A 20,710-nucleotide genomic window follows, 5' to 3' on the forward strand; every position below is an offset into this window, starting at 1 on the left:
ATGTGTGCTGCCACTAACCAGGTGGCTTGGATTAGGAAAGGAGAGCTTACAGGTGTCTGTCATTCAGGTAAGAGGATACAACTGGTGTAAGTAAATGGAAACCACATCTCCGAAGGAAAGAGGGGTTGTTAATTTTAGTGGTTGAAAGTCCTCAACTTTCCATGTGTGTCATTACTCTAAAATGCTAATCTTACATGTTTATCACTAAAATGTTCTATGTTCTGGGTTTGCAACTGACTTCTTCATGCTTTTAAGAGCAATTAACAAGAAGCATGCAGGTCTCCTCAGGGTTTCAGTTGTGTCCTTTCTCTTGCAGCTGAACACCAGCCCTGCAACTGGAGCTGCCCACAAGGGTATGTGGTGTGGGACAGCAAAGCTATGTCTTGGTTTGGCAGGGAGCATTGCTCTTTCTTGCTTGATGTCCAGGTGGTCTTGCACGCTGGCCTGTGTAGATATGCTTGCTCTGTCTGTCTGGGGGTAGATGCTTTTGCTGGTTTCTGTGATTAAAGGAGTAGGTGCTGAGCTTAGTGTGCCAGATAACAGTTGTGAGAAGAAACTTTAGAGGTTGCCTAAAGGAGAAGAGTAATGCACAATAACTTGTTTGGCAATCAAAGGGGAACATCAGAATATCCTGTATTAATGGCCAGGTGGCAGAGGCAGCACAATACCAGATGTCCGAGAGTACTTCAAAGGTCCTGAACATGATGGGAGAGGGCAAATGTGTGTCTGTGTGTTACTAGATGATTATGCTTAGCCTTTCATTTCAAGTTGTATATAAACTCCTTGAAAATTCCTTTGGATACCTTCCTTCTCCATGGAGGAGGGGTCTTATGATCATGAAATAAACCTTTGTAGTTCTATCCCCGCCCCTTTCTTCCTTGGTTGACAAACATCCCAAATCACTTTTACAACAGAACTTGTAGCCCAGATGAGACCCTCTCATCTACTGGTCGATTCTGGTACCTCTTTGGGATCTTCTGATCCATGGACTAGCTGACTTCATCTATTTCTATCTGTCATGGGGAGTGCCCTGGGACCAACCAGAAAGAGGTGAGGTGGTGGTGAGTTGAATTTCTATAGTTGTGCATAACTCCTTTAATTTGGAAATGGGACAAGGTGTAGTGAAAGGTACTCCTGTCTTGCTGGCTAAAAACCTAAACTATGCTCAAGTGGAAAACCAGTTTATAGGTTTGTCCAACACTTAGGAGCAATGAATGGGTAACTGTACTGCATCCACTAGTTTCTGGTCCTTTAACATTATTATAATTATAATCATTATACTGGATAACACAAAATGTTTTACAGTAATTAATTTGTGCTAAGCCTGCTTCAGTATAATGGTACATCCAGAATCTCAGTATATTTTTGCCTTTACTTGGGAAGGGAAACAGTAAATATGAACTAGATTTCCTCAAGCATTTGCAGGATCTTCCACTTCCCTTTTAAAAATCCTAGTGGCAGATTTAGAGGGCTAGAGTTCACCAATAACTCTGCATTAATGCAGTGTGTGGATGATGTGCTAATAGCAATGGAGGAAATTGTACTGAAGACACAAGTAGTGCTGGTTGCTTTGGCTTGATAAACAGCCATTGAATCTCCCCAACCAAATTAGAATTCTGTAAAGAAAAGGTAGGGTGTTTAGGATATTTTTTGTCAGGAGAGGGCAGGAAGATACCAGATCACTGAACAAAAACTATCCAAGATACGGTTGGGCCTACAACTAAGAAACAGGAATAGAGCAACAGTCGCATGCTCCATACCACTCTCAAACACTAGGAAAAGCAGAAAAAATGAATCAAAGCCTTAAAGGTATACCAAAGATCTGTGCAGAGACTAAAATAGCCAGATGCTATACCTATTGCTTTAATACACATAAGGTGAAGGCCGAAGAGATTAAGATTGACCCAGAAAAAGTGTTTTTGGGCAGGAATACTCAAGTTCTGAACACATATATGGCTGCAAAACCTAGTCATTCCAGCCTGTTGCCTTTTTTTCATGACCTCCTCCCAGAGGGACCTCTAGCTCCAAACCTCTGGTGAATACACCAGTTTCAGTCTCCAAGGAAACAAAAAGAAATGTTTATGAAGAAGGGCTCTAGAGGAAAGAACCAGGGGTAAGTATCAACTTGTTCTGTACACCTCTCGGTGACCAGGGGAGTACTTTAAGGTTATTGTCGGCATTGTTAGAAATTTGCTTTATGGGGTATGTGCCTCCACTGCAATAACAGACCATGCTTGCAAGTGACCAGAAGTGCTGCTGCAGAGGACTGGAAAATGTAATGTAGAAATCCCTATATATTCTTAAATTTCCAGTTGGTCTCACCCTGTCCTTCCTCAGTTTCAGAAGGCTTAGGTCTGACAGTACTTTGGGTTTATTTCCATGGAGCTGAATTGCTTTGCCACAGCGTGGTTTGGACCTGCACAGGGACTGCTCCATCAGCAGCGGGCCGGGCATTATGCTGTTGTACTCTGCCCCCATGCAGACCTGACCCCATCCTTCCTGCCATGAACAGACCCTTCAGACCAGGAGACCACATCTGCTCGCTCTGAGTGTGGGAGAAACACTTATCAGCATTCTGGCATTGCCAAACGCATAGAAGAAAAGCTTATTTCAGATTTTCAGGCTATGCAGGCGTTTAGTCTGAAAAAGCCATATTGATTTGCTGCCTTGGCCTCAGCCAGGGCTACTCGTTAAAGTGTTGTGACCAAGGACTTTTCAACCTGCCTTTTAAGTTCTAGCTGGCATGTCGAAGCCGTGGTTCCATTTTTGATGCCATAAAACACTGCTTTTCAGCCTCTTTCAATTTGTGGACCTCTCATTTTTTTTTTCAGTGGAGTTATGGTCCCTGTACAATGAATTTCAGTCTGCTGACAAGACAACTGTTTTTCTGAATACCTTCATCTGTGTTTGCTAAGCACTTCTAGTAAGCAATACAAAGTTAGATGAGCTGGGTTTTTTTTCTTCCTGATCAAAGAGTATGTCTGTGCTCCTTAAAAGAAGCTTCTTAAAGCTCTTGAATGCTCTAATTTGCTGCAGGAACCAGCAGTTGCAGTTTCTTGTTTCTGGTAGCAAAGCTTCAGCAAAAAGAAACGTGTTTTTTGCTGCTTTGTGAAGTCTTTTGATTGCCACATTAGGTTGTCCCTGCTGCTAAAGTGTGACAAGGAGGGGGGAATCCCTGTCATAACCACCTGCGATCTTGTGGTTGTAAAGCTGTTTTGGTGGCTTTTGTCTCCATGCTGTACTGTGTCGAAAGATTTTCCTAAATCAGCCTAGCATTAACCTTCTCGTAGTCACAGCAGACCACAGAAGGTGTAAGGCTAAGACATTAAGCGAATCCTTCAGGAAACTTCAACCTATGAAATGTCTTTGCCTTTTTAAATAATGCTTATATGATTAGTTTTGAAGCTGGCAACATTAGTGAGTTTTCTCAAGTTCATCTTTCAAGCTGGGATTTTGCCAAGCTGATTTTCCCTCACCAAAGGCAAAGCAAGGAGAGATGACAAGATGAACAAGATGGTTTGGTGCTTGAGGAGTGGGTGGGTGGGTGGCTGCAGAAAAATCCTGGTTGGAAGGAGCTGAAAATCTCTGACAGAGACAATTTTTGGCTGTCTGTGTCTCATTTTTGGCAGGCTAGGCCAAGGACATTGAGCTGGGGGCACTGGTGGCCCAGGTACATGGTAGCAGCCTCTGAGGTGAAACTGATTGGGGCTCAAATTTGTTTGAGACATTCATTAGAGATGAAAGCAAAAAAGCATGGTTGACCTGCACCAACCTGTGGCTGGTTGGATCTTAACTTGGCTTCTCCTTGTGTTGTCCACTCACACAAACAGATTTTCCTGGCCAAAGCCTATAGGCTGTAGGCATTGTGCTTGCCGTCCTCGATGTGGTCCTTCAGTTAAGCCCTGTTCACGTAGCAGCGTGATTGGACCCATACATCTGAATAGCTCTGTAGTAATAAGGCAGTTTGGGGTTTTTTTCCCCAAAGCAAATGCAAAGCATTTCACCCTGCATGCAGTGGTGCTAAATATAAGTTGCGTGGTTTCTAGCAGTTATTCCTTATATGGACTCTTCTTTTTCTCTTGTCATCATGGGCCAAACTAGGAGAGCTGTGTCACAGAAATGTGTGTGTTTGGTATGCTTGCCCTGGGCGGCTGGGATCCCTACGTTCTTGTCCTCTGGACTTGCTTCAACAGTGTTGTGTTGGGAGCCCCGGAGCTGTAGTACTGTGAACAGCAGCTGGTACTGGGAACAGCAGCATCTGGTCCTAGATAACTTCAGCATCACACAGCAAAAGCAAGGGCTGGGGCAGGAAGCATGAGGCAAGGACCAGAGGTGTGTGTCTCAACAGAGAGGTGTCTGAGGCACAGCATACCTGATCTGGCAGGTCTCCCGGGTTCTGCTTGTCTGCATCAGAGCGGGTATCCGCACAGGTTTTCCTTGTATCAGCCCCGTTGCTAAGCCCCCAACACAACTCATCCGTGTCCTCATCCATGTTTGAAAGATCTCAGATGTTCCTTCCACCTCTTGGCAAGAGAAAGCTTTAAATATCCATGGATGGTCTGAAGAAGAGAGAGCATGCCCATGGGCCCTGTCACAGGAGATCCCACAGAGGCATCCCAGGAGCTCCAGAAATCCTGGCCCTGACTCCTGCAAGTGTTGGATTGTTCCGTCCCCGGAGGTGCTACAGGCTGGAGAAACCGTGGGTACCTTGTCTGTAATTGGGCCCAGAGCCTTTCTGCAGCACTTCCTGATCTCAGCGTGTTTCTGCAACATGCTTTTTATAATTTGTGGGTTACTTTAAATGTCCTTGTCACAGAGATAGCATCTCTCGTTGAGGCTCTGACATCAGCTGTGTTTGGAGAAAGGCTAATGGCTGAGGTGAACTTTTAATCCGAGTTAGAACAGTCTTTTGTGTGGTCTCTTTGTACTGGAATCTGGAAAAACAGTGTGGCAATGTGTCTCCTTCACTCTCTTCTTCCCTCACAGTGGCCTGATTAAATCTCACGTTGTGCGGTTGGTTAGTGGCTATGAGGTGTCTCGGGGAAGAAAACCAGCCCCATGGAAGTTGGATGGGTTGAGCTGAAAGGGGGATCACCTGCAGGTTATCTCTTAAGGCAGAGATAGGGGGAATGAGAACGAAAATCTAGTTTCCTTCTCTCTTCCTGATTTGCCTTATTCAGCATCCATGTGAGAGCTGGTCAGGAGAAATGCCCCATGTGCAGCTTTCTGTGGAAATGGTGGCAAATGGGAGATTTCAGGAGGTAGAGCGAAACATCCATGACCTGTGTCTGGCCTTTCTGCTTACCTAAGACTTGACATGAGATCTCTCTACTCTAGTCCTTGTGGTGAGGAAGAGCCTCCCCTTTGTCAGACAGGCTGGTAGACAGTGCCATGTGCATCCATTGAGGTGAGTGGCACGTGTACTTAGAGTGTGGGTTAGCTTGGAGAATGGATTGCTGTTGGTAAAATTATGTCTATCCACAGCTGCAATGCAGCTTCTTCTTTTTTCTGCCCCTCTAGGGCCATGTAAGCTACCTGCAGCTGGCTGGACATCCAGGCTGACAGGCTCTTCCTGGTGTGTGGGGTCCCAAGCAACAGTGCTGAGGTGCTGTATCACAAACGTATGGACTGCAAGTGCTGCAGGACAGCGTGTGGGACAAGGGCCAGTGGAGCAGGTCTCGTGCAGAGCATACAGTATTTGGCAGACCTGTACTTCGGGGCTGCCTGGGAAATCTATTTATGTCCACGTCCTGGTTGTCTGTAGCTGGGAGTCTGCATGTTTATTGCCATTTTACAGATCTCTGTGGGGCTGTAGAGTCCCTGGCACAAGAGGGCCTTTATCTATGACCAGAAGTCCTGGTCACTCTTCTTACTATGCCAGTACAGCCTATTTTGTCCAAAAGTCACTTGCTTTGAAGATGATTTACAGGAGTACTCTGATTATGTGTGTCTGATTCCTAAGTGAGCTGTAAAGTAACTGTAATTTCCCAGCTTTGCTGTTAGAGAAAAAAAGTGCATGACAGTCTCTTTATCACCATGTAAGTGTACACATTTTTATGTTTAACTTTTGTATTTTTTGCTTGTTACTGCTGTTTCTTTGATCAAGAAAGTGTTCAGAGTTTAAGAATAGCTCTCTGGCTAGTTTCATTTAGCAAAGAATTCTTATGAACATATATCTCTATCAGTCTCTGCATATTCATCAGCCTCTGGGGTCTTGCTGCCCCCACACAGAAGCATCTTTAAGGCTTGACCCCCATTCCTGCTTGGTGGCTGCACAGCTAAATCCTCCTAAGAGCCCTTCAAAGCATGATCAATTAAAAACAGTCTCATGCATGAATATCTGCAGGCGTGGATTGGACAGGTAAGTTAACGTGGCTGCAAGCTTCTCCCTCCTCCCAGTGGTGCAGAACCCAGGTTGTACCTGCCCTGGCAGCCTGTGTGTAGCCATGGCCGTGCTGTGGCCGGGAGCCGGCGCTGGGGCAGGGAGCCCTCAGCAGCCTGCAGAGCCGGCTCTGTGCATCGCTGGAGCTGTGGGCTCATTTTCTGTTTCCACACACTGAGTTTCTAGCATCTGGCTCTGCCGCCTCCCTCCATGGGAAGCCGGGCCTGTGTATTTCCCCAGTTAACACCAACATGCATTAACGACAGTAAAAATAGGTGCGCTGCTAACACCAGCCTATTTAAAGGAAGACGTGCGGAGTTAGTGTGTACAGATTTCTCTGTAATACTTCACCGCTTACTTCCTGCTTTACTTGCTAGCTCAGGTTTTCCAATCTCCTGTGTTCTGTCAATGCCTCATGTAAGGAATCTCCTTTTGTGATGCCGTTGGAGGCTAAATGAACAAAATAGTCCCGTGAGCTTACAACTCACCAAGTAAAAAGATTTTAGTTCACTTCCAACTGCAAGTTCTTATAGAATCATAGAATGGATTAGATTGGAAGGGACCTTAAAGCTCATCCAGTTCCAACCCCCTGCCGTGGGCAGGGACACCTTCCACTAGACCAGGTCACTCAAAGCCCCTGTGTCCAACCTGGTCTTGAACACTGCCAGGGGCAGCCACAGCTTCTCTGGGCAACTTGTTCCAGTGTCTGACCACCCACACAGGGAAGAATTTCTTCCTAATATCTAATCTAAATCTCCCCTCTGTCAGTTTAAAGCCATTCCCCTTGTCCTGTCGCTCTATGCCCTTGTAAAAAGTCCCTTTCCAGATTTCTTGTAGCCCCCCTTTAGGTACTAGAAGGCTGCTATGAAGTCTCTTCTTCAGGCTGAACAACCCCAACTCTCTCAGCATGTATCCATAGAGAAGTGCTCTAGCTTTGTGGCCCTCCTCTGGACCCACTCGAGCAGCAACACATCCCTCTTGTCTTGGGGGCTCCAGAGCTGAATGCAGTACTGCAGGTGGGGTCTCATGAGAGCAGAGTAGAGGGGCAGGATCACCTCCCTCAACCAAGCCTTTCTTATTTCTCCCGCCTTCTACTTGTAGTTTCTGTTAAGCCTCACAAGGTGTTTTCTATCTATCTGCAACAATCACACAAAACTTTGTGTCTTTATATAAAAGGGGGAAGTGAATTTTCTAGCTAGCAAAGGGTGTTGTGAGTATTCATTAACCAGTGTTAGAAATTAGTGTCTAATCCCATCAAAGAAATTCATTATACATGTAATCTGGGAGGGTTGCTCTTAAGGGGAGGCTGCTGATGGATGACAAGACAGGCTGCGCATGTGCTGTCATCTTCATCCTGGCTGTGATTTTTTTTTCTTAGCTAGTGAGGATGTGAGGGACAGAAAGAACCTAATGGGACTTCACATACCGTGTGATGTATGGGGCACTTGCAGTCAAGAAATATTGAACTCATAAATGTTCTCATTTGCCCTGGAGTCACTGGGAGGGAGACTAAATACAGGACACCGCAATGTCACAGTCATGCAGTCACTTCTGGAACAACAGAGCTACAGTGGGAAGGCCGTATTTTCCTTAGGTTTTACTGCAAATCTGTAAATGAGCTCTGTGATGCTGCTGTCATTGGCTGGAGGAGAAGCGAACTTTTGCTGGATGTGGCTGTATGCAGACCCCTTTTGCATTTTGTTGTTTTTCTGTGATTCTGAGCATGTTGGGGTGCTATTTTGAAGCGACCCTGCACATGCTGTCTGTTCTGTCTTGTGCCTCCACCACAGCGCTGCAACCCTAAGCTCTACCAGCTTGCCCTTCACGCATGAAGGTGAAATGAAGTTGGATGGGCACATCCAAGGCAGGTGGTTAGCCCCCAGTCTTGCAGTGGTATTTGAGAGAGGTTTTCTTCATGTCATTTCAGCAGCACAGAAGGAAATGAAAGTGTTTCTTACTCTAAATACTTTTCTCTCTACCCCTTCCTCTACGCTGCTGCGTCTGAAGACTCGCTTCACTGCTTTTCTCAGAGAGGCTATTTCTGGCACATCTTAGATCAATTTAGACCTCTCCTATGCACGTATGGTAAAGACAGGCTGATACTGTGGTAGCCTTGAACAAACCTGTAAGTTTTGGACACTGGGTGTGGGAGATGAGGTGTAATTGTCATTGCTTAGAAGTCAGAGGGGCCAAACGAGTGGCTGAAATGTGGAATTATCAAGCAGAGCCAAGTTGTTTGAAAAATAGTGTGGACCACAACACAAGGGGTTTAACCATTTCTCAGAAATGTTTATACTTGTAATTCCACAGTATGGAGCTTCCTTAATGGGCTGTTTTTATGTCTCTGTCCAGACAAACAGCACAAAAGTGTAAGATTGCCAGCTGCATCCTGAACAGTTGTTCCCTAGCACATCTGCTAAGTGCATCTAAAAAAATCCAGATGTTGGCTCTAATGCTATGGCAGTTTACTTCCTCCAGCGAGTGAGATGGTTTCTAGTGTGTTGCTTGTGTAATCCACCTTGGCACTCAGTGCAAAATGCCAGCGTGCTTTAAGCCTTCTCAACGAATGCGAACGAAGTATCTGGCCCTGTATGGCCCTGCAGATAACTGGTTCACTGTGGTTCTTAAAGACTGGCGTTTTGGTCTCATCTCTAGGATCTGTACTCCAAACAGAGCCAGGGTGGCTTTTGGGTGCATTCTGTCCAGTTTTGCAATGCAACTTCCCATAACTTTTATTCTTTGCCTGGGGTGGCTGTATGGAGCCCTTTCCTGCATGGCAGGTACTACTCAGTCACTAGAAGAGCCCAGCAAATTTCAGGCTGGCAAATGTACATTTGCGTACAGAGGGAAAGCCTTCTCCCACCTGTGCTGCTGGTAAGACTCTGTGAGTGATCATTGGTATTTCAGCTGGTCTGCACGTGCAATGCTGTATCTGACTGGACTGATTTTTCTCCCTGGGTGGGGATGCTGCAAAAGGATTAAAGAAGTAAGTGTTTCGCCTTTGCCTCCTCTGGGTGTTGGCATCTTCCTAAACGGGGTGAGCTGACCAGGAGATATTTTTGCCTCTCCTTGCCTCTCAGTCCTATTCTCACACTTGCAGCTAGCACCAAGGTACAGGACTTTGCAGAGCACATTGTGGCTCACGTTGGTTCAGCCTGAGTTCAGTCACCCAAAACCTTGCAGCTCTATTTTGAAACATTATTCAATCTGTCCACTATGGAGTTTCTTTTTTCTTTTTTTTTTTCCCTTCTCTTGCTTCTGACATCATTTCCTGAATGCTATATTCACTGAGCTCTGTAGCCAGATCGTCTTCTCAGCATATGGTGCAAGGAGCTCTTTAAAATGGATTTCAGCTCTCCTTTTACTCTGCAGTGCTTGCTGGTGATAATAACTGTTACTCATGGTAAGTGGGATTTTTCTTTATGAAGTTGGCACAGATTGCCTAGACTGGCAGATACCTTAATTTTGCTCCAAGATCTTTTAACGACTCTACCAGGTTTGGGGAGACGTCAAATAGCGTAACTGCTAATGCATGAAAGGGGCAGTCAGACCAAAGTAAGATAGATTGGGTTTTTTAGTAAACGAATGATAATTAACAGTAGAGTACTTTCTCAGTGTACTGCGTCTGTCAAAGCATTTCAGAGGAGAATGTAAGGTCCTTGTAAGCAGAACGCTGGCTGGAGGGGCTCGGGACGATGTGGTCCCGCTCCTAACGCTTGGTGTGACCTTGGGTTAGTCCCTGAGCTGCTGCTGCCCTGCCAATTTACCCACCTCTGATTTGTGTACAGCAACTTCAGAGCATGCAGGAGTACTGTGAGACTTGTTAAAGTTAAAGCTGCCACCTTACTCTTTGTGTAAAAGTAGCTGTGCAGGCAGCAGTTGGTTTTGCTATCCTCTGTACAAGATCCATGGCATCGATGCCCGGAGTGTCTGTCTGCACAGTCTCTCAGCTCTGAGGGTGGGGTGCGAGAGGGTCGTGTCAAATTTGAGGAGAGAAAAGATGAAGTGCTCAGCCTTTTGTCACCCTGTGTGCATGGTGTGCACACCACTCCCGTGCCACAGGGGGGAAAGTTGGCCTTTATGGAAGGCTTCCCACTCCTCTCATCTTCAATTACAGCCTGTCACTAGGGGTGGGTCTGTGCTTCTTACGTCTCACCTGTGCATTTGGCTGCCTGGAAGGCGGCTGAGAGGGAATGGATGGACACAGCAAGTTTGCTGCTCGCACTCTGCGTCTCTCCTTTAGGCTCTGTCACCTGGACCGGTGTGCTCAGCGGCGGCTCAGCGGTCTTCTCTGTGGGAATTCAGAGCCTGCAGAACCTCTCCAGTATGAGCAAGAGGGACATGAAATGCTTGACAACTGTCTCGAGCGATACTTTGTTGGCCGAGTGCGGCACTTCTGCCCGCAGGTGCCTGAACTTGCAGAATGGCTCCCTAGTGCTGAAGACTGTGGAGAAAGAGGACGAAGGAAAATATGAGTTTGTTTTTCACAACACTACCAGAGTTTTTACGCTGCAAGTATTTGGTAAGTAGCCTACTTAGCAACAAATAGCTTTTGAACTTGTGAGCCTGGTTGGAAGCTGGTGCCTTGAAATTCCTCCTAAGAGACCGCTTCAGCTTGCAGGAGCTATAGGTGCCTCTAGAACAGCTTTGTAAGCTTCTGACACCTCAGGGAGCAGTAATGGTGAGCGTAAACTAGGGGATGCTTGTTGCATCTGCGTTGTCAGTCTCTCCTGTCTTTTGAGGCTTGAAGTAGCCGGTCAGTTGGGCGATGTGCTGGTTTTCCAGTAGCATGAATTATTTGCAAAGTTGAGCCTACAGTATGTAGACCTGTAGCTGGAGATGTCAGTCCATTTCCAGAGTACTCTTCCTGATGGCTCTCACAAAAGTTCTCACTGACCCAACAGCATTTTTACTGCCTGTGCACACACTTCCCTAAGGAGGTAACTCTACCTGGCTTGGCTCTGTAAACTGAACTGCTCTTGTGTGGGTCTGGTTGAGGCGTATTGGGTTATTCCCATGCTTCATGCAGCTGAGGACAGGCACTAAACAAATCCGGGTATGACTTTCTGATTTTTAGGCACCCCTGAGCAGCTTGGAGGTCAGTATCTTCTGGATCTGTTCAGAGACCAGCTATAGGTACCTTGCCATGCCAGTCTCCCTGCTGTCCTCCCCACGGCCTCGGAATTGCTGCTCCCCTTTGTGTGCTTGCTCATCCATCTGTGGGGTGAGAAGACAGAATCACTTCTGTACCAGATCCAGCTCATTGCTTGTGTTAATATGGAGAAGGCTTAAATGGGTTTGCCCCCTGCTGAATAGCGCTCCAGAAAGCCAGCGACCGTTGCTCTGGTCCTCATCTCCACCATTCCTTTTGCAGGGCTTTCACTTAAAAAAGCTTCTAAGGGAAATTGAAGTGTATGAAATTGTAATGAAAATGTCTGAGCAAAGTGATCTCTGTGAAGATAAATGAATCTTTAAACCTTTTGGGCGCAAACAGGCGGAACTGCTGTGGAGAGTAGGTCAAAGATGTGACTCCTTGGCATGAAGAGCAGGGGCTTAGGCTGGAAGTAGGCAAAGACTGCAGAAGCGTCCTGGATTTAACCTCCATTTCAGTGAATTTGCTTTGGGAACTTTTGTCTCCTCCTTCTGATCTGTTGCCACACCTAAGTCAAGGAAACGATTGCACAGCAAAGGTAGTTCTGAGGACAGTGAATTTTAGCTGAACATAATGTCCTAGTTCAACAAAGTGATTTCTGAGCTTGTTTACATGGATGTTTACATCGACATTCTCAATGTTACTGTTACTGTCATAAAACCGTACTATTTCTCTGTCTAGTCTGTATTTGCAAAGTGGCAAATTTAGGAAATAGGTTGGCTCTTTGTAGTAGAGTGAAAGAGAGAAATTCAGGAAAATGTAATAAGATCGATGATTCATAACTTCATTTCAGATTGTTCTAGTGCGGGTCATCCTATCTAACTGCAGGTGTCTGGTGCCTATGTTGGACATGATTTGTACCAGTTGCTCTCTAAAATGGAAGCAGCAGCACTGTGACAGCAAAAGTACAAACCTCTGGAGGACGAGAGGGCTGAGTCTCCTCTGAAGCTAGATACCTGCTGGTTACAGAGGAAGCCTCTGGCTGGCAGATGCTTTGGGTGTTTCCACCGTCCTCTCAGATCAGGGGCTTTTATATATCATGTTTTCAGTTTCAGTAAGGAAAATGAAGAGATGCCAGATTTTCGTGGCATCCCCAAAATAGGTACCAGGAGTCACCAGCAGGGTTGGGTGGGCACTGCTAAGCATTTCAGGGCTGGGGGCAGGCACTTAGGAGTCTGGTTACTTACTTCTGTGCTCCCTGGCTACCAGTAAATGCAGTGGTAGTAAGACTGCCAGTAAGGGAAGCTCCTGTCCAGCTCATGTTCACTGCTGAGTTGGCTCCTCACCTCCTTTTTTCCTTCCTGTTCCCATTGCCCTGTGCTGTGTGTGACCAGAGCCAGCCATTGGTATCCGGTGCTTTCCTAATGGGACTGGAGAGTTGTCCTGTGACGTGAACAGCAACGAGAGCACCAGCTTTCAGTGGCTGCTGAATGGCACCGCGCTGAGTGCCCCTGAGGCTTGCATTAAGGATGGCGGGAAGAAGGTTCGCCTGGACAAAACCGTGCCCGGGGAGTTTGTATGTGAGGTTTACCACGGGAACAGCGTCACCAGGACCAGGCCTGTTTTTCTCTCTTGCAGCTATGGTGAGTAATGGTGTCTCCAGAACCCCCCCCTTTCGGTCTCTTGCAGCAGAAAACTAAGGAGTTGTTGCTGTCAGAATAATACCGAACTCTTCTGTCATCTGGCAGCTGCCTTCCAGACTTGCCACATCCTCCCTTTTAGGAAATGCCCCCTTGACTTCCTCCTCCCTCCTGTGTCTTGGACTGACACAGCCTACAACCACAGAAAGGATGAGTTTGTACAGGAGGTCCTTTTACCCAACCCTACAGCAAGGACGGATCGCCATCTGTTTTCCTGCTTCCCAGTGATGGAAACCTTGCACCCTCCTATGCACCATTCCTCTGTGCCAGTTTAGAAACATGAGCTGCTTTCTACTTGACATTCATCCATTACCCAGACAGCTTTCCAGTTTCTGCAACATCCCTGTAAAAACAACTCCACTAGTTCAGCACTGTTGCTGCTGGACTCAGTGGAGGTTTTTTGCCTTGTCTCTTTTCTCCTTATTTAGGCCAGCTGCACAAAGATTTACCAGTCTATACAAATGTCTCTCCATCAGCCCTACACCATCAGAGGTGTGGTAAAGGCACAATTCACTTAGCTATGAAATGTAGGGGATTTTCTCTCCATGTCCCTGCTCAGATATGTAGTTCTGTGATAAGGCTATGACTTCATCCATTGGCAAGCTATCCGTATATGCTGAGTACTCTGCTGGAATGAGGCCATGATTTAATGGGACAGAAAATCAAGATCCTAGGACTGATCAAAACTGCCAGAACTGCATGATACATGTGTTGTAAGCTCACATTTATTCAAACAAACAAACGAACAAACAAAATTATTAGATAACCTTGGGTGTGCACTCCAGTAGTGAAGGTTTTTCTCCTCTCTGGCAGTGAAGATGATCAACAAAACTACATCAAAATGGCATAATTATTTATCTATAAGGTTTTGACTGATTCAGATGTAATTAATTTATTCACCTTTGCCACTAAAGAAATTGTACTGTGCAATAGCACTTAGCATTTTAGAAATGGAGGCATTCCAGCTCCATAGCAGATACTGTCTTTTTTTTTTTGCCTATGGTTGGCATACAGTTGGTGTGAAAGCAAAATTACTGACATAAACCCCGTTTCATGTGTACTGGCATTCAGTGGAAATGCCGCGGACTCCTCAAGCCTGATCACGTTGGCACCGCTGGCCAGTCTGTGCAGCTTTGGCACTTGTGATTGTGGAAAATGATCTTCGTTTTGTCTGGTTAAATCAGTCAGAGGTTGTTCAGTGTGGGCAGACCCAAGTGGTCTGCGGCACTGGGGAATGAGGATGTGAACATCCACGAGCTGTTCAGTCAAGCCCTGTGATAAAACATGCGAGCGCTGGTAGTTACCACTGTTTATTCTGGGTGGCTGCCCAGTCCCCTGAGTGTGATATCAGTTCCCCATTTGCTTTTGAAAAGCCCACAGGGGAAATCAGTGATAGGTCTGTTGGGATGGACATGTGCATGAACACAGATTTGGAAGGGTCTGAGAGCAAGAATGTAGCAGAGATTCTAGTTTTCAGTCAGTAGATGCAACCGCATTTGTAAAAAGTGAACTAAAGCAATTCTGAATACTAGTAAAGTGACTTGAAAAGAGAAACAAGTTCAGTTAAAGATTAACTCATTATTTTTGTTGGATATTATTTGCTCCAGGCAAAGGGCTGAATATAGTTTTCCACTGTAGGTATAAAATGTATGTAAAACCAGTTATTTAGGCAACCTCTTGGCTGCTGAAATTTATTTTGAATAATAGTTAGCATAAAACAATTTGGCAGAAATACTGTAAAAACTGACCAGGCACCAAAGGACTCTGATCATACAGGATCTAAAGCAGAGGTTTCAGAAGTTAACAAGTCAACATACATAAAAGGCTTTTATTGATTCATTACTTCTTTATTTATCTATATTTATATCTACTTTATTTATACTTTATTCATTACTTCTTTATTACTTGTTTATTATAGATTTTTAACACAATATTTTATCTCAAAAAGACCTTTTTAACAAATGGTAGATTTTTAGGAAAAAATATTCAGAAAAAAAACACCCAACATATATTTATACTTCTGACAATATTCTCTAAACTTTTATCAAAAAGGAAATGGAATTATTAGGGAAATTATTTCTCATTTGCTGAATGAGAAATAATTTTGAGTATATATTTTTTTGAACTTGGTAACTGTTCCTAAAGAGACTGGAACAAGCACTCCGAAAATACTGAGTATGTGTGATTTCACACACAGGAGGAGCTGTGTACCCTTGTTTTTACTGTTCTGGTGATTGTGTGGACTATAAGTGTGTAGTATGTCCAGGAACATTTGAAACACTTCCCAGCCTCTGGGGATATGCAGCAATTTGTGCATATGGGGTCTCAAAAACAAGCTCCATGTGAGCCTGTTTGTTTCTGCAGCGCGGTGCTGTGCAGGCGTGTGTGCAGCCAAAAAGAAGCCAAATGATTCAAAAATGAATTGTGTAGGCTCACCTAAGAAGTTTTAAGGAATCTGCATTATGGTGATAGTTGAGCTGTTGTTGAGTTGGGGTGGTTTTTATTTTTTTCATGTGGGAAGAAGAGTTTTCCTTCTGACTGCCCCAGGTTGGAATAAATTGTCTCAGGGAAGGAGGCAGTCTGGATGAGTCTCTCTTCTGCAAGTCTGTGATGCCATCTACCAGCTTCCTTGCTCAGCAGCAACGTATATGCAAGCCTGACCTGTCAAAGCAACCCTGAGCAAGGGACTCTGAGCTGGGCAGTAATTACCACTGACTTGTGTGTGGCCTTCTGCTCAGCCATCTGTAGCCTTCACCTCCTGCTAGGCGTTTCGAATGATCTCGGTTGGGAAGGGGAATAAAGAGAAATCCTTCCCCAGACAGCAGTGAAGCTGGTTTGCTGCAGCTCTGGCTTGGGTGGCTGAAGTCTCTGGTACCTGAGGAAGTGATTTCTGATCAGACTTGCTTTGAGGTTGGTGTAGTCCTTACATGGTTGTCATAAGTGGATTCTCTGGGCCCTAGCACAAGCTCTGAGGGTAGACTCTGCAGCTTTTCTTTCAGCAGGAGATGCTAGCTTAGGTATCCCTCCTTTTCTCAGCTGCCAGTTTTCATAAGCCTTGTTGAAATGTAGTATCTTTCAAACCACCACCTTTCTTGTTAAATTTGTTTAAAACTTATGAATTATCTTAGATGTTACTGGTCAGAGTAGGCAGAAACAAATGCACGTAGCTTAGTCAAGCAAGTTTCTTCTCTTAACAAACAATCCCATATTATCATTAAATAATGTGACATGAGTCACGGTGTCCCACAGTTCACAGGATCAGCTCCCCGCATCCAAACCAAAGCAACAGTAATGTCCACATGCTCTAATCTGGCTGCAGGGTTTCTCCCGTTTGGAGGAAGTGGCTTGTCCACCCTGGTTACTAACAATGCCATGTTCTTCTTGCAGGAGACCTGCTGCAGTACCCGTGGTTCATCTACATCCTTGCAGGGTGTGCAGGGGGCGCAGTTATCCTGGTGGTGCTCGTGTCCTCAGTCATATGTTGCTGCATGAAGAGGAAACACAAGTTCATCCCAGTGCCTTCAGGTGAGTGGAGAATGCTGCTTCCCCCTGGGATAAGTCTCACAGGGGACTGTGTCTGTGTAGACTGAGGTTAAAATAGCTTCAGCATAAACTGGTCTCAGCTGGGTTACTACTTGTCTTCTAGCCAGTCCTCCCTTGTCCTGGTGGAGCAGAAAGCTGCTTGCTGATGGGCAACTGTTGTGACCAGCAGGGTCTGGAATTAAGCCTTGCTTTTCCTTTTTTTCACCTCATGCTTGCCATCATGTGCTCCTGGAAAGAAAGAAACAACAAAACCTCTTCTATGGGCAAGAAAACTGAGCCTCATTCAGATCTAATCCTGAAATGACCTGAAGGCTTCTGATGGTGGTCCTTTGTCAGCACCAGTCCTTGACTGCAATCTGCCTGTGCCCAGTGGGGTCACCTCAAGCTGTGATCCTGCCAGCATGCCCAAGCTGGTCTCTCACAGGTTGCCATTGGCCCACTGTACACGGCACCTGTCTGCTCTGGGAATGGAGCCAGTGCTGCATGAGGAGGAGATGCAAGCATGTGTTGGTGGTCTGGCCTCGCAATGGGTATGCTGAGGCTGCTGGGATATGGGGGACCTCTTTGTTTCAAGTCTCTGGGTTTGGTTTTACAGATGAGGAGAAGGATGATGGACTAACAATGTCTATGGTCTCCAGTGAAAGTTTGAAGAGTCCCCCCAGTGGAGACCATGTCGAGGCTCAAGCTGCCCAAATCGACTGTCCTCCAAAGCCTGGTGGGTCCAGTGACTTGAGTTAAGTTGGACAGATAGCTTGTGAAGGGCGAAGGGCAAAAGGCATGTGTGTGGCTGATAGGGGAGGAGCTGACTGTAGTGAAGGGCCTGGGACTCACTTGGTGAGTACGTGCTTGGAAGGTGCTATGTTTTGTCCAGACAACAGGAGTTGCAGCAGGCCATTTATCAGCACGTTACTCGTGCTTGGCTTCTGCACGGGAGTGACTCTTGCCCTCACCCATCCATGAGATGTAATGGCAGCCATCTCATAAGCATCGCACACAGGGTTTGCTGGCAGCCTGCAGACTGTCTGTTCCAGGATCTCATGTGCTAAAACACACATCTCAAAAACAGCACCCCCCCTAAAACTTAGCACGTTTCCTGCAATTTTATCACACCCTCCCCCCCACCCCTTTCCTTCTCATCAGTAATATTTTATAAGACTCAGCACTGTTTTTGTAAGCAGTCATCTTCAGGAAAGTATCCACCAATATGCTGAGCTGTAAACACAGCTAAATCCCATCAAAGTTGGAGGCTTGTGTATTTCATAGAATCACAGAATGGACTGGATTGGAAGGGACCTTAAAGCACATCCAGTTCCAACTCCCTGCCACAGGCAGGGACACCTTCCACTAGAGCAGGTTGCTCCAAGCCCCTGTGTCCAACCTGGCCTTGAACACTGCCAGGGATGCGGCAGCCACAGCTTCTCTGGGCACCCTGTGCCAGCGCCTCAGCACCCTCACAGGGAAGAATTTCTTCCTAATATCTAATCTAAATCTCCCCTCTTTCAGTTAAAGCCATTCCCCGTTGTTCTGTCACTACATGCCCTTGCAAAAAGCCCCTCTCCAGCTGTCTTGTAGGCCCCCTTTAGGTACTGGAAGGCTGTTGTAAAGTCTCTCCTGAGTCTTTTCTCCAGGCTGAACAACCTCAGCTCTCTCAGCTTGTCTCCAAAAGGGAGGTGCTTCAGCCCTCATATCATCTTCATGGCCCTCCCGTGGACTCACACCAACAGGTCCATGTTCTTGTCTTGAGGGCCCCAGAGCTGAATGCAGGACTTCAGGTGGGATTTCACAAGATCGGCATAGAGGGGGAAAATCACCTTGACCTGCTGGTCGTGCTCCTCTTGAAGCAGCCCAGGACATGGTTGGTTTCTGGGCTGCAAGTGCACACTGAAGCAGCTCATGTTGAGCTTTTAATCAACGAACACCCCCAAGCCCTTCTGCTCAGGCTGCTCTCAACCATTCTCCTCCTAGCCTGTATTTGTGCTTGGGATTGCTCTGACCCAGGTGCAGGACCTTGCACTTGGCCTTGTTGAACCTCATGAGGTTCCTTACTTTGGGACTAAAGTGGGAACGCAATCATATTTTATATCCTCCAAAGAAATCAAAGTTAAAATCCCATGGCTTTAGCACATGTATGGTCAAGAGAGTGCAGTGGTAAAAACCTTTCAGAAATCTCCTGTTCTGTGAGTGACTGATGTTAATACTCCACTTTTTGCATTATGTTTCCCTCAATTTTGTTTCACAAATGTGCACGCTGGCAACACCTTACCCAGAAATGCACTATCACCACCTGAAGTAGGCCTAGCAGAGACATTGTGAACTGGAGGTCATAGCATGGTCTCAGTACTGCTGTCTCCAGTTCTGGTGTCCTTCACTGTACCAAGCGCAGCCTCTCAGCAGCTCAGCTATGCTTTTTGTCTAACTTTGGATGCTGCTTTGCTCTGCTTTCAAAATATTAAATGCTACTGATGAATATAGTGCAAGAAAGAAAAAAAGAAGTGAATCATTCAGGTCATTGTTTAATATTAATATGCTTAAAGTGTAGAACTTTTTTTTTAAGGAAAAATTTACACATCGTCAGTTTGACTGACAAAGTATCTCACATTTAAATTTTCTACCAATAAGTAAAAAGCAGAGGTGTGTATTTAAAGTGTTCAGGTGAGAATATATTAAATGTATGCTGTTACCCACCTTTAATTACTCAGATGTAACTGAGTAGATTTGCCTTTAGGATTTTGATATATTTGGGACACCAAAGTGTCTAAAGCTATAATGGACAGCTCACTAAATGAGTAGTTACAAAGAAGACTGAAATTTGGCTTGCAGACACCTGGGTAGAGGGGACTGAGCGGGTTAGGCAGCCAGCAGCACCAGGGGCAAGGGGAAGGGTTTCCACAAGGGTGAGCATAACGCAGGCATTTAAACCTCCTCTCCCTGCTTTTCCAGATGCTGCCCAGACTGGTCAAGACGTTGAGCCGCAGCCACCGGCGGAAGAAAACTTGGCAGTGGAGATAGAGGCTGAGAAAATGCCAGACCCGAAGGTCATAGTTGATGTGGAAAGCCAGGAAAATCCCTCAGACTGTTTCCCGGGTCCAGCTGATGACTGATCTGGCATGCTTGCTGTTATACCCGGCCTTGAAGCCTACAACACGCATCCTTTGCATCCCATAGTCCCACTGTGTGTAAGAATTGGTCCAGGAAATTTCAGCAGGGGAAAGACATGAGGTCTCAGGCCTGCTAACCTCATTTAAAAAAATAAATATATACACAAGGAAAAGCAGATGCTTGGCTTCAAGGCCGCATTGCTGTGGGCTGACAGGTTCTCTAACAAACAGAACGGGGCAGCTTGTTGATGCTTTGCCTGTTAATAGACCTGCAGCTAAACTGTGGAGCCTGAAATGAGACAGGCAGCTCCTCTGCTCCCTGCCACCCCATGCCTTGCCATGTCTCTTACAGCCAGCAGTTCCTGCAAGGGGCAGGCATGGCAGGCAGATTGGGGTGGCCTGCCAGTCCCAGACAGAAACAAGAACTTGCCAGAGGTTTCCTGAGAAAGCCTCTTCTCCAGAGATTTCAAGGCATTTTTGACAGGCCCTGCAGAAAAAAGCTCAATGGAGGTCTCAGCTAGGTATCTGCTGTGCTGGGTGTCTATCTGAATCACTCCTCCGAGCTCCAGCCCCTTTGTGATTTGGTCCTCACCACTTGCTGTGTGGGACCAGGAGTGGTGGTGGTGGCAGCGGCTGCTGTGTGCAGACCCTAGGCGGTGATGTTGGCTTGCTTGCCTTTTGGTGCCCTGTAATGGCTTTTGGCAGAACCTCACTGCTCGGGTTGTGAGTGAGTTAAAACAGCTCCATCACTAGCTTGCTTGCTTGCAGCAGGAGGGTGCCTGGGGTGCGTAATTTTGGCAGAAACATTGATTATAACGCTGAGATCGTTCATCAGTGCAAGCATTAGTGCCTTTAGTGTAGTGGTTTAGCTACTGCAAGCTGATGAAGCTGGCCA

General features: G+C 46.1%; 1 protein-coding gene across 1 annotated transcript; it reads left to right on the plus strand.

Moving 5' to 3' along the window:
* Nucleotides 1-9,724: 9,724 nt before the first annotated feature.
* Nucleotides 9,725-20,368, plus strand: LOC115601557. The gene is made up of 6 exons (XM_030471733.1): nt 9,725-9,785; nt 10,626-10,904; nt 12,869-13,117; nt 16,562-16,699; nt 17,313-17,432; nt 19,658-20,368. The coding sequence occupies exons 1-6, from the start codon at nt 9,725-9,727 to the stop codon at nt 19,816-19,818; spliced, it is 1,008 nt and encodes a 335-aa protein (XP_030327593.1). The 3' UTR covers nt 19,819-20,368.
* The last annotated feature ends 342 nt before the right edge of the window (nt 20,369-20,710 follow it).

This window comes from Strigops habroptila, chromosome 2 (genome assembly GCF_004027225.2).
Source record: "Strigops habroptila isolate Jane chromosome 2, bStrHab1.2.pri, whole genome shotgun sequence".
Classification (NCBI taxonomy): domain Eukaryota; kingdom Metazoa; phylum Chordata; class Aves; order Psittaciformes; family Psittacidae; genus Strigops; species Strigops habroptila.

What these genes read in the sequence shown, in the direction of transcription:
- LOC115601557 (XM_030471733.1), top strand. Translation starts at nt 9,725, where the DNA reads ATGGATTTCAGCTCTCCTTTTACTCTGCAGTGCTTGCTGGTGATAATA. An exon ending in GATAATAACTGTTACTCATG is followed by an intron (nt 9,786 to 10,625) that starts GTAAGTGGGATT and finishes TCTCTCCTTTAG; the next exon opens with GCTCTGTCACCTGGACCGGT. An exon ending in TTTTCTCTCTTGCAGCTATG is followed by an intron (nt 13,118 to 16,561) that starts GTGAGTAATGGT and finishes TTCTTCTTGCAG; the next exon opens with GAGACCTGCTGCAGTACCCG.